This window comes from Strongylocentrotus purpuratus, unplaced genomic scaffold (assembly GCF_000002235.5).
Source record: "Strongylocentrotus purpuratus isolate Spur 01 unplaced genomic scaffold, Spur_5.0 spur5_scaffold_19, whole genome shotgun sequence".
NCBI lineage: Eukaryota > Metazoa > Echinodermata > Echinoidea > Camarodonta > Strongylocentrotidae > Strongylocentrotus > Strongylocentrotus purpuratus.
The window spans coordinates 4,031,994-4,046,282 of NW_022145604.1; the positions used below are offsets into that span (position 1 = coordinate 4,031,994).

The window sequence follows — 14,289 nt, forward strand, 5'->3', positions numbered from 1 at the left end:
AACGGGTTTGAATTTGCAAGATAGTTAGAGTGTGTACAAATACGAATTGCTCTCTTCTGCAAAAGAAATATTGAGTTTATTTTAGTTTTACTACAGTTTGCCCATATAATATTACAATATGTTATATATGGTAAAATTAAAGTATTATAAAGCATAAACAAAGATCTATCATTTATCAAACATTTCATTTTATACAAAATACCAATATTCCGGGATATCAAAATATTTATGTTATGAATGTGTTCGTTCCAAGACAAATTTGAGTCAATAATAACTCCTAAAAATTTCGTTGATTGTTTTTCTACCAGGGATAAACCATCTATAAACAAATTACATTGTGGTTGGTCTTGGGAGTTAATAGTTCTAAAACGGATAAAATTAGTTTTACTTATATTTAAGGATAATTTATTACATTTAAACCATATTGAAATATTACACAAATCATGATTTACAGTATCAACGAGTGTATCAATATTTTTGTGTGAGTAAAGTATATTTGTATCGTCGGCAAAAAGAATGTAAGTTAGAATATTTGATGATTTTATTATATCATTTACATAAATCAAAAATAAGAGCGGGCCTAAGATGGAGCCTTGAGGAACTCCACATGTGAGGTTCAATTTTGAGGAACTATTAGAATGATAATAAACATACTGTGTTCTATTTTTAAGATAGTCCTCAAACCAGGATAGAGCAAGGCCTCTGATACCATAGTGTTCTAGTTTATGAAGTAAGATTGTATGATCAATGGTATCAAAGGCCTTACTCAGATCCATAAAAACACCTATAACATGCTTCTTATTTGCGAGAGATTCAATTATTTTATCACAAAGTTTAATTAAAGCAAAATCAGTTGAATGATTTTTCCTAAATCCAAACTGGTTAGGAATCAAAATATCGTGCTCATTCAAAAAAGAAATCAATCTTTTATATACCAATTTCTCAAAAACCTTTGAAATACTTGATAATAATGATATGGGACGATAATTTTGAAGTTTAGATGGGTCATCTTTTTTATGAATCGGTATAACCTTAGCAATTTTTAATAAGTTAGGACAGGAACCAGTAGAAAGAGAAATGTTACATATATGAACCAATGGAGAAACAATAAAGTGTATTATTTGCTTAATGAGATTCATACTTAACCCATCTGGTCCTGATGACTTGCTTGATTTCAGTGATTGAACTATTCTAACTACCTCATGAATTGTTGTGGGAGTAAAGAATAATGAATTTTCAGAGGGTTCTAAAAGATATTGAGAAAAATGATTGTTGCCAGCATCTATCTTAGAGGCTAATGTGGGACCTACATTAACAAAGTACTCATTAAAATAATTAGCACATTCATTCAAATTATTAATGTCTTGTCCATTAACATTAATGGTTGTATTAATATGTTTTTTCTTACCCGTAAGATCTTTGATAATATTCCAAAGAGAATTATTATTTTGAGTACTCGCAATTTTATTTGAGTAATATAATTTGCGGGATAGCCGAATAATAGATGTTAACTTATTTCTATATTTTTTATATTTATCTAAATCAATATGATCTTTACTTCTTAACGCTTTCTTATATAATCGATTGCGAGTCGCAATCGATCGTAAAATGCCCCTCGTTGTCCATGGTTTCTTAGCCTTTTTTTTATTTAACTTAATTCGAACCAAAGGTATATTTTTGTTGTAATAATACATTAATTTATTCAAAAATATATCGTAAGCATCATTTGCAACTACTAAATTAAATACATCAACCCAAGATTCTGATGCTAAGTCCGCCCGAAAGCTCTGAATATTAGCATCCGTTTCTTTCCGAACGTATATATACTTCATGGACTCATGTTTAAATAACTGAATTGTAGGGGAAATAACAAATATGGGGAGGTGATCAGAAATATCAGAATACAATATTCCATTCTGACTGTTTTCATTAAAAATATTCGAAAATATATTGTCTATTAAAGTTTCAGTTATACTAGTTATTCGGGTAGCTTTGTTAATATGTGGATGGAGGGAATAAGAAGAGAGTGTAGTTAGTAACCTAAGTCCAATATTATTCAATGCAGGTGGTAGAAGATTAATATTATAATCCCCCATAAGATATATGATTTTATTTTCACGCGATATTAAAGAAAGACTTTCTTCTAATCTATCTACAAACGTATCAATATTACTATGAGGAGGTCTATACATTACTCCAACAAGTATATTTTTAGCTTGTTTATTTATAATTTCAATAAAAATATATTCGGAGCCATCTACACTTAAGTCAGGTCTCTCTTTAAATGTTAAGGAATCATGAATGTACAAGGCTACTCCACCCCCTCGTCCATAATTACGATCAGCCCTAATTAGTTTATAATTTTCAATATTAAATAAAGGAGGTGATTTATTATTCAACCATGTTTCCGTTATCTTCATTTACAGTTGTTTTAAAGGAACCGATACACAATATCCGTGTCTTATTAATATTAAAATGTCTTTTTTTTGGTTTTTTTTTTGCTCGCTCGCTCGCTCTCAATTTAGAAAGAAATGTGCCTGAACGTGTGTTTATGGCACATGACGAGTGCCAGAGTGTTGCACATGAAACTTCTTTGATTTATTTCAGATAGGTGTGTCGCAAAACTAGTCATGGATACCGTGACTATACAAACAGGTTGAAAGCCTCCGACTCTATTAATGTTTGCCTAAGAACATGCACCCACACACAAAAGTGTTTTTTTTATAAAAATGTTGTTCCGCTTCACATCTGCTTGTTGACAGAGAGCCTACTAGTTGTCCATGATTAAAGGGATTACGCATTTAGTTGTTCAGTGTGCTCAATGCTCTCATCAGTGATGTTTCTGCTAGTCTGCCCACTCCTGCCAGAGCCATGCACCCAAGATGACCTGAAAGCCGTGAATTGCCGTGCCAAAGCCTGTGTGAACCACTGGACAGGACTTGTGTAGTAACTCGATAAGAAGAAGAAGTAATTTTTTCTTTTGAAAGAGTCCTTACTCGGCTTCGTGATTGGCAGCACCATCACGCTGTTTATACTGGATCATTTTTCTGTCGGCCACGTCTCCTTCATGAATCTGATCAACGAGGAGCAAGTAGTTGATGATTATGGGAATAGAACTTACATCGTTCAAAGAAGGTGCTTCCAATTGACGAGGTTTGGACTCTATTAACGTTTACCTAAGAACAGGCACCCACACACAAAAGTGTTTTTATAAAAATGTTTGTCCGCTTCACATCTACTTGTTGGCAGAGAGCCTACTAGCGAGTTGTCCATGATTATAAAAGGATTACGCAAAGTTGATCAGTGTGGTCAATGCTCTAATCAGTAATGTCTCTTTTGAAAGAGTTCTTACTCGGCTTCGTGATTGGCAGCACCATCACGCTGTTTATACTGGATCATTTTTCTGTCGGCCACGTCTCCTTCATGAATCTGATCGACGAGGAGCATGTATATAATGAGAATAGAACTTACATCATTCAAAGAAGGTGCTTCCAATTGACGAGGTTTGGACCCTGGATCTGTAAACAATTACACCATCTGATTTAAAAGGTACCATAATCTGAAGAGAAAGTGGCCACTGTAGAATGGTGGTCTTTCTAGCCAGGTTTTTCAACAAGTTTGTTTTACTTGAATACTAAGAAAGCATGTGTATGTTTGAAAGTAAGCAACCAGGGGACCGATAGTTTTAACTTCTCGCCGAGGGACTAAGTTATGAGGACTGATACCTTACCAAAGGCCACGAGCGCATTGATTTTGTTTCAAATGTGGATCCTAAAGAAACGTCGTATAGAGATCATTCGTATACAGCAAAGGGAGCGTACAGACTAAAAACGTAATTGTATAAATAAAAAGATTTTGAAAGAGGGCAATATTGACATGACAACTGGTCAATTTTCAATGTCCGCTCAAGATGAGCCCCATCCTTGTATACGATTTTCGTACGTTCAGGGAGGTCCCTGGTACGATACAATGTTCAAAATAGAGGGGAACCTTGATTCTTTTCGAGTTTTCGTTCAAAACGATGCTCAAACATGTAAATACGAAATTCAGACTAGTATGTAGAAACTGGTAATTGCTTCACGATTTTCATTATAGTTATACAATGAATTTTGGTAGCTTGTAAGTTTACTCTATGCCTCTCTCCTGTCAAGTTGTCTACTTGTGGTTTAACTTTTTTTTTTACTAGAGATGCAAAAAGGTTGTGGGTTCAATTCCAGACAATATATGTCCTCTGGAGCCTTTATTTTATTTTCTGAGTGAGACATTATTTTTAAAGAATTATGACCCTTGCACGACACTTGCTAGTTTTAATTTAAAAAAAAAAAGGACACTTAGATAGTTTATTTTTCTGAGTGATACATTAAAAGTTATTTCAAATTTATTTGCAGTTGTTTTGCACGCTTGTGGAAGTAATTTTGAATGCAAAATCCATAGAGACTGTGCTTTTACTGTAGAATTACCAGATACTTTCTTTTTGTTGTCATGGCGACAGAATTTATTATACGAAAGATTCATTTTTATGAGTGCATTAGTGAATATGAGTCCGCCCTTGTCAAGCTTTGCTTATGATTGCGGTCTCCTGCACTTTTCCAACAGAATAGTTCGGATAATACTTTAAATTTATGATAATATGTTATGGAAATAATAAGTTTCGTTATTATGTACACATATATTATGTAAAAAAAACATATTGACATGAAGAAACTATTGTTTGTTTGTTTGTAGTATACCTTACATTTATATGTTCTTTGTTATTCAGTCATATTTTATTTGGAAAAAATACAGAAATAAAATAAAATCAAAAAAAATATATACTGCACGCCGGTTAAAGGTATAAACCGGTAGTGGTAAAATTGTGGTTCAAGGGCTTGGGGTGCAAAATATCCATTCAATATTGTTTAAATATTGCCTTCGGAGGTTTAGATGGCAACACTTCAACCTAAATTAGCAACAGAGCAGTAAGATATGCCCAATGTTCAATTTCGAAGTGCATTCGCGATATCTATCCAGGCCGGATCGATATGATAATTACCAATTATATCAATAATTAGGAGGCGGTTTCCCGGCACAATTTGTACATCACGTCGTAGTCAAAACATATTCTTTCACTTGATTGGTATTAAGAGCTTCCATTTCATTTTTTTTCTGCGGCATCTAGCGAGGATCGTCGAATCAATAAATTGAACCATTCAAATTTGCATATGCAAAGAAAGCCATCTCTTTATACCAGACACTTGTCAATGAATTTCAATCGAACATTTAGATAAAATTAAATTACATGGTATATGATGGGGTTGGGAGGGGGGGGGGTGGGTGGATGAGTGTCTAGACACTTAGTATATTATGGGGGGGGGGGGGTGTCTAGACACTTGGTATATGATGGGGGGGGGGGGGGGGTGTCTAGACACTCAAATGGATAGATGTGTTTTGTTGCAGAGGGCGCTACATATAATATTTTTTGTGAGATAATGAAAAACTGAGGGTCAAATTTGAAAGAACATACAATTTAATTGACAAAATCATCTTTGTTTGATCAAAAATTGGTAGAACAAAGTAAGAATAGTCTTATCTACATGAAACGAATTAAGTTTTCTTAAAAAATACATCCTTTGTTGAGCCTTTGAAAGAACGGACTTACACTGCACTGATCAGCCTATGATCAATTACGGTCCTATAGGTACTTGTATGTCTCGACAATATCTATATTTTCTTCTTTTATCGTGATAGGCAATACAACTGAACGTCTGGACGTTCTGAAATCAACAACCATTTCCTTCGTTTTGGAAGTATTAAGTTGAAGAAAATTTGGTTGCACCACTCTTCAAACTTGTTCACCTCCTATCGATAATTTACGTCATCTTTACTTGTGAGACCCACTATCGCCGTATCATCGGCATATTTTACAAGTTTAACGCCGTCTTTTGTAGCTAAGCAGTCATTGGTATAGTAAACAAAGGTGCCGATAGCACACATCCCTGGGGCGAGCCGTTTATACTGTTATCAAATCAGACAACTCATTTTGTACTTTTACCTTTTGTGTAAGATTTGACAAGAAATTCTGTATCCATAAAATTAAAGAAGATCTAATGTTCATTTGTTTCAGCTTATGAACCAACATGTGGTTTTGAATCGTATTAAAAGCGGACGAAAAATCGATAAATAAAATCCGTACATAGCAACCAGCTTTATCAGTGTGTTGTGAGACAAAATAAATAAGTGAAAGTATGGCATCGTTTACACATTTCTTTGGTTGGTATACAAATTGCATAACATCAAGATCCTTTAACACACTAGGGAAGAAGAATTGCAGTACAACCATTGCAAAACATTTCATAACCAGTGAGGGCTATTAATCTGAAATTATTTGGCTGGGAAGCTTGAGGTGACTTGGCTGCTGGGATAACAACAGCCGGCAAAAACAGCTGACCCGTGTATTTTTATTATTAATTAATTAATTAAAGGTCACAGTATTTTTTGAAAATGGAGCTGAATTTGTTTGATGATCGTATTGGTTAGATTTCACACATTTTGGGGTCTAAGATTACCTTCATAGCAAATTTAGGTCCTAAAAGAGCACTAGAAATGTCATAAATAAGAATGAGAGCAATAACCATGCACTTTGGAGGCATTTGCGGTCTGAAACAAGAACTCAACTATCCCTCTAACAAAAATATGGCCTTCTCGTTTGCCTTCAGAATGAACGAAAAAATTCATCAAATAGCACTAACCCCATGATTATTGTCCTTTATAATGTTGCCCAACATAAGCCTTAGAAGATTTATGAAATATTGCTTGTAACCTTTTTCGAATTAACTCAACTGTCCCGATACACACGATAGTGACGATACACTGTCCGGACACACAATATTTGGGTAACAAAATGTATATTATACAAGTTACAATTCCAAATGAGTGACAAGATCATAATTATGAAAGCTTTACTAGTTTGGAGAAACAAATCTCAGAAAATGTTGTTTTCCGCGTATATTTCTCAGGTATACGTCTGAGATCTCTTTTCTTCGTCTATGAAAACTGCACAATATTATTGTGACCTCACAATCCCGGCTCACAATAGACCATTTACGTATTGTAACCAAATCTATGCATACATGTACATGTGTTTGTGAAGGACCTCGAAACAAATTATTTCATTCACCTGTTCCGAATAAATGTATCTCGGTAGTCAGAATTTTAATTACATTCGTTAGTTGTTGCTACATGTACATTTAGGTAGGACAAACTTTTTGGCTTGCCCTACCGAACAACACGTTATGTACCGGTTTGCGATAGGCCGTTTTAGAAAATTGTATTCAAATTTAATGCACAAATCTTTGTTAGTGCCTCGTTCATGGGTGTCGATCCGTAAGTGATACCTATTCATCAGGGGGGATGATCTATTCATTCACCCCCCCCCCATAGCCTCGTTACAAATGATTACATTCACCTGTTAGTTGGGACGAATAATTGTATTTCAATAAATAGTCAGAATGTGAATTGCATACATTACGAGTTAGGTAGGACAAGCCACAATGTTTGTAATATCTAGCAACAATAGGCCATTTTCGTAATGTAACCAAATTTAATGCATAAGTGTTTGTGAAGTGCCTCAATACAAATTATTTCATTCACCTGATAGGAATAATAGTATTTCAATAGTCAGAATGCAACTGCATATATTAAGTGTTGCTAGGTAGGTCAAGCCATAATGCTTGTCCAACCTGACAACAACTAATGTATGCAGTTTGGATTCTGTCTATTGAAATACTATTATTCTTATTAGGTGAATGAAATAATCTGTATTGAGGCACTTCACAAAGACGTATGCATTATATTTGCTTACATTACGAAAATGGCCTATTATTGGTGGATGCAATAATTTGTAACGAGTCACTTAAAGTAGATATTCATTGAATTTAATAACTAATTTTATGTTCATTATTGCAAAGTTGAAACTTTGATTCGACAAGGTTATCAAAATTCAATGCTTGGAAACATTCGAAGTAATGATTATTATAAATTACAAAATGCTTAAATACAGCCCCGGCATAGCACCTGAAGAGCTCTCCGAACGCTGCTGAGAAAATTGTGTGAGATCACAGTATGGACATGATTTGCACAAGCAGACGATGTCCCATGACATCTCACACATTTTCAGTGCCTGTGTTTTCATCTTCTCTTGAGTTCTTTCTCTTACTTCACTACCGTCAGGCTAAATGTATAATCTATTGCCTCACTCTAAACGCCGCGCATGGTTTTATTTTGATGACAAATGCAGCGATACAAAAATAAAGGAATCTGTCGCTTGTAAACAAAATTGTATATTGAGCTGCACACACCGCGGTATGTTCAGCGTTCCAATAGGAAACAAATGCCGTCGTTAGTATCATGCCGGGGGGTTTTCAATTTGAAAGTCTGGTTTCTTTGATTGTTAATTTACCCCTAACCTGTGTATTTACAAGCAAAATATTTCAGTTATCAGAATCGGGTCATATCCACTTTTGAATGGTTTGACATGCCATTACATTTATATACACTAAACTCATTATAATTTGACAATTTATAATAGCTTTGCAATTATGTTCATTCTGTATGGGATGTCGTCTGCTTGGGCAGTATTGGTCCATATAGTGACGGCATTAAAACATCGTTATTTTTCCGGCGAATCTCTCGTATATCCCAGCTGCTATGGAGTTGGTTGTATTTGTATTTTTATAAATCACCCGATATGTAGTTGACCTAAAACTTGTACGAAGGCCATCTGTTAGCTTACCAGTTTCTAGTGATACATTAATTGACATATTTGTGATTTTTTTTTTTTTTTAATTTCACCTTTAACAAAAATTTGTGCATTAGATTGATTACATTATGAAAATGTATTTTGCATTCGGACTCAGCACTGAACGAAATATTACAAAGACATATGCATTCAATTTGATTTCGGTACTAAAATGGCTTAATATTACTTTATCGTTAAATAATTGTAGAGGCCTACTGTTTGTTTTAAGGTTTGAAGTCCTGTCATATAATGTAGGCTGTGTGTTAAAATCATTATTAAAAATTATAAGTCTTATCTATATAGTAAAGATTTATGCAAACGTCGAGATATTTCATTAAATGTGAAATTACAACTGTATGTGTTTTCTACAAAAGTACATGTTCAGCAATGGCTGCAAATCTAGTTTTGTTGAACTTATTTCTTTGAGTTAATTTAATTAAAGCTGCGTGTTACCTTAAATGACGAGAAAGTTTTTGATTCTACTAACATGTTTAGTGTATAATCTAATCTAATCAATCATTTTGTATCCAGCGTCTCCCCTCTCTCCCCCCCCCTCTCTCTCTCTATATATATCATATACAATGCATATCGTTTTTATTATATATTAATGAACGTATGTTTACTTATTCATTCATGCATTAATTTGATACGTTTATCTAATTGATTGATTCTGAAAACTATACACATTAAAACGCGGTCTTTCTTACTGATGGATATGCAGGCCTACCTGTAGATGTCAACATACATACTTGTACGTTTTCACGCTTACATGAAGAAACTGTTTTTTTTTCTTCAAACATCCTCGATCTAGTTTTCATCGCGTGTTTCAATTTTAAACTTCAAAACTTCCACAAAAAGAGGAAAATACACATGTATAGGGATACACTCGAAAGATGTAGCTTCCCTACCATTTTCATTTCATTTTTTTTTGCAGGATGACAGGTGTTGCCAGGAGTATCCAATCTTGTTCCAGAATGTAGATATTGCAGAGATGTACACCCTGGAGTATGCAGTCTACCATCTTCGTCCGTTTGGGATAGGTAACTACACGTGCACATCATCGATTCTTGGACTGAGGTGATGACGTCTGCGACCTTTCGCCACAATCAGTATGGCCCAATAACTCTCAAATATATGCCAGGTGCCTGACCAGAAATAAAGGGGGAAAAGGGTGTGAGTCCGGTCATTTAACAAAAATAAAGCCTTCTCTTTTGCCCTTGGATTTAATGCAAGATATTCATCAATAGCAATAACCGTCATGAAAATCAGTTCTTTATGATATTGTCCTAGATACGTTTTAAAAGACTAATGAAATATTGCGGTAAAGTATGTGTGTGAAATAGCCTGTCTAGATAACCAACGCAGCCCGGATGCGCATATTTTTTTTTTACACAACTGTTTAGCCATTTTCGCGAAAAAACTCCAAGAAGTGCTCTGGTATAAGAGTCTAAGTCGTCAGCGCACTATAATATGCGCAAGCACGTACACCCAGGGAAGAGAAGATGATAGAAAGGAGAAAACAAGGATATAGTGGAGAGGATAAGGAGAAGGACTAACACAAGGAAATACATAAGGAAAGAGAAGAGGATAAGTCAAAGGAAGAACATAGAAATATATAATTGAGGAGCTAAGAGGATCATAGATCTAGACTAATACAAAGAAGGAGAGGGGGAATCTATCAGATTAAAACAAAGAAATAGATGACGAAGGAGAAAAGGACAGATTGAAGGGGAAAAAAAGAAAGAAATACATGACAAAAGAGAAGAGGATAGATTGAAGGAGAACATAGAAATACATAATGAAAGAGAAGAGAGGATAGATTTAACCTGAAACAAATAACGAATATGTACACATGCATGTACAGTGCCCATATCCAACAAAACTGCTAAGGGTAATGCTAGACTCTGTCTCTAGTCGTTTGAACAGTATATTTGACTGAAGTGGCTAAACGGTCAGATGAGCATATTTTGATACATTATTTGTGATACTGGTAGGTCACTAATTTGGAGTGAGGTCTAGAGGGCGGCGCCCCCAGAAGCTCAAGGGTTTTAAGCATCACATTACGACCAGGCTGATGAGCATCTACGGGCCCGCCTAATGGCCCTCGGTGGGGTCCAGGGGGGGGGGGGGAGGGGGAGGGGGGAGCCCCGGGAGCCCAGGGGGAAAAAATGCCATTTTAGCAACATTTGTAAATTGCTGGTATCAAATTAGAAATAAACCATGTTTGATTTTATTGGGAAGGGGGGGGGGGATGTTACTGGTCCCCCTATCAGTACGCCAGTAAAAGGGGAGGAGGTGACGGAAGTGACTACCCCCATAGAGCTATATGATAAGTCTTATTATATAGCGCTATGCTACCCCCTCACAGGTTTGTTTTATTACAAAATTACATTCTTTAGCAAAACCATAGTATAAAAACAAGCAAAATAATCTTTACACACCTCAATTTTACTTTGCCGGTATCTTTAGTTTGCAGTCCGAAGGGTTGTAAATATTTATTAGGTAAATGTTAGTAAGTAGGCAGGAAAGGATTTTTTTAAAAGAGCAAGCTGAATATTCATTTTTGTATCACAGATCTATTTCTATAAATCTTAATCTTGTGAACATACAGTGTAAACTGTGCCTACGTGATACCAACATATACATATTTTTCTACAATATTTACTCGTACATTTTGAAGGATATTATGCGAGGGAGCGTAGCGACCGTGTGAGATTTTTTTTGCATTTGTATTAGTCTAAACGCTGCACTCTTGGGCCCTTCAGATCCCCCCTACAAAAATTGAGGGGGGAAGTGTCCCCCCCCCGGGATCGCCGCCCCTGACTTGCACATTTTGCTCTCAATTGCAGAACGCTCTAGCTGTGTCCAAGGAAATAGATCCTCGGAAGGTGGGGCATCTCTGAAAAGACATGAGGAAATATATGTGGTGTGTGAAAAGCCAGGGAAGGACACAGACACAAAACCTCCATGGGTGAGGTTTGACGTATGTGGACGTTGGCTCCACCTACTTTGTGTTACGCCCCAAAACGTATCCACAAAGAAGGACTACGTATGCCCTTTATGTGAAGCGACCTATCAGTAAACCTCCATTTTAGGCCACAGCCCATGGGCCAGTACCCAAATTTTCACATATCGGTCCCTTTCTGGATTGCCCCCTGTCCCCCTAAGAAAAAATATTTTCAAATTGTTACATGTGTGCACAATATATATTGATGTGTCAACCTAACGGAGGTGGTGTTTTCATAATGATTATTGACCTCTTTTAAATTAACATATATATGAAAACTTTAGAAGACAACTGTTACAGTCTAACTAAGAGTGTTGGGCATGCTTGAAAGCATCTTATAATCTGTCCTGACGATAATGTTCAAATTCTGAATACTTTGTTGAAAAACTTTCTTGCTGGTAATAGTGTATGCATGTTAATAATTTTTTTTACATTATTATTATTATTATTATTATTATTTATTCGACCATTCATATATAAAAAGCACAAATACAATACAGCATAGCAAGAGACAAGTACATAATAAGGATTAACAAAGAGATAAGGGAGCAGCAAGTGGGTCAGGGTGCACAAAAGTGAAGTTCATCACTGTTGCCCGGAGGCATGTGCCCCCACACATGCTACTTCCAGTACATAATTAAAAATTCTTTACATAAAATATTGCATATGTTAAAAGATGGAAGATAACAAAATAAGGTGGAATAAAAATTGAATATAAAAAAGTTAATTTAAAAAATGATTTAAAGAAAATATTAAAAAATGCTACAATTTACAAAAAATTTATACCTCCTCAATTCAGAACATTCAGCACAAATATAATCCTAAAAACCATTATTACATAAGTTGCATGAAATGAACATAGCATTCAAGATATTATTCTATGAAATTGAGTATAACTGGCAAGGTACATGTAGGCATCATCCTGATCAAGAGCAGGCATGCAAAGGATTTGAACAAATATGTAATAATACAGTGTGAATTTTAATAAGCAAAGTACTGGTAGGCTTCCAAAATAAACATTATGAACAGAATGTTATAGATGATATTGCAACAACAGCATGTGTATATATTATTATTGAAAATGAATCTGGAAAGACTGGAACATAAATAGAGTTCATCATAATATAACCTACAGTAAAAAAAAAGAATCAACACTACATGGACATACTGGATAAATTAAGATAAATTACAAGATAAAAACCTACAAACAGGAAATAGTTTCAAAGCCACATATACATGTATGTACTCAACATGACTGTATGTTATGATATATGCCTGACAGGCAATGGCATTCAGGAGAGATGTTATTATTCGACACGTCATTCACATTCCTATCCATAAGCGTAACGATTTGCTTCAGTATCATAGAACAAATATAACAAATGACAAGTACGGTTTTCCTGAAAATTACATTACAATGTATATTCATCGTTATGGAAAATGTTGAATAGTATACAACAATGGGCAAATATTATTGTTTCCGGACCGACCAATGATTTAAGTGAGAAGAACTTACATTTAATATTGAAGCTGTTGCCGTTTGTATATACATGAACTTGAAATAATAAGTAGCCTTGAAAGTGTCACAATATATCATGTGTAAGTGACCTTGAAGTTTAGGGGCCTAAACAAAAAAGATGTTGTATTGCCCTTTGCGACCGACCCCAAAATCTTGAAATCTACAGCTGGCTTTTTTTTTAAAACCGTATTTTGGGGGAAAATGTGTATTGAAGCATTCAAAACTGAGAAATATAAGCCCAAAGAGGGAGTTATAAAAAAAAATATAAAAAATTCTGACCGACCGACCCATGTTTTGGCACCTAAATGGCAATACAACATCTTTTTTGTTGTTGTATAGGCCTAATGATAAGACTAACACCCAGAGTGTTGGCTTCTGTAAAAATCGTAGGCTATCGCACCACTGGCACGACACTGCGATGCTGAGCTGATTTAGTTTAAAAACCATTGATATTCTGATTTTATTAATCATATGAAATCATCTGTCAATTATATTTTAGAAGTTTGAGTGTTCATTTCAAATGCTATAATTGCAAATATACTATTTTCGTAATGTAATCAAATTTAATATATATACACACATATATATATATATATATATATATATATATCTTTATTTGGGCCATATGGTACAACTTATTTCATTTACCTGTTACAAATATTGTAATTATCAAGAATGAGTAGTGTGACAACGTCCTTGTTTTCACGAAGTGACGGTAGTGAGGAAAATCGTAACGCAAAGTGATTGCAATTTTTTTTCACTACCGTCACTTCGTGAAAACATTTTTAGTAAACCAGTGTATTGTTTGTTATGTTTGATGTATCAATTATGTTACTACAATCACTTACTTTAGTTTAGCCGGGTCTTTTGCGGTTTCCTATGGTTTGATCGACCAGTACTACATTTACCTATATCTAACAGCCACATTTTACAACTATTTTATTAAAAATATTCTACCATGTGTATGTTTTGTTTATTTATCGACTG

The 14,289-nt window shown here is 34.8% G+C and overlaps 1 protein-coding gene across 2 annotated transcripts in view; it reads left to right on the forward strand.

Moving 5' to 3' along the window:
• The window catches only part of LOC100888543 (glycoprotein-N-acetylgalactosamine 3-beta-galactosyltransferase 1), a 23,052-nt gene extending 12,710 nt beyond the window's left edge, over positions 1–10,342 (forward strand). For both annotated transcript variants that reach the window (XM_003723468.3, XM_030990079.1), the window contains exon 3: positions 9,711–10,342. In XM_003723468.3, the coding sequence (XP_003723516.2) occupies positions 9,711–9,857 (147 nt within the window). In that variant the 3' untranslated portion in view covers positions 9,858–10,342. The remainder of the gene's footprint in view (positions 1–9,710) is intronic.
• Positions 10,343–14,289: the final 3,947 nt, after the last annotated feature.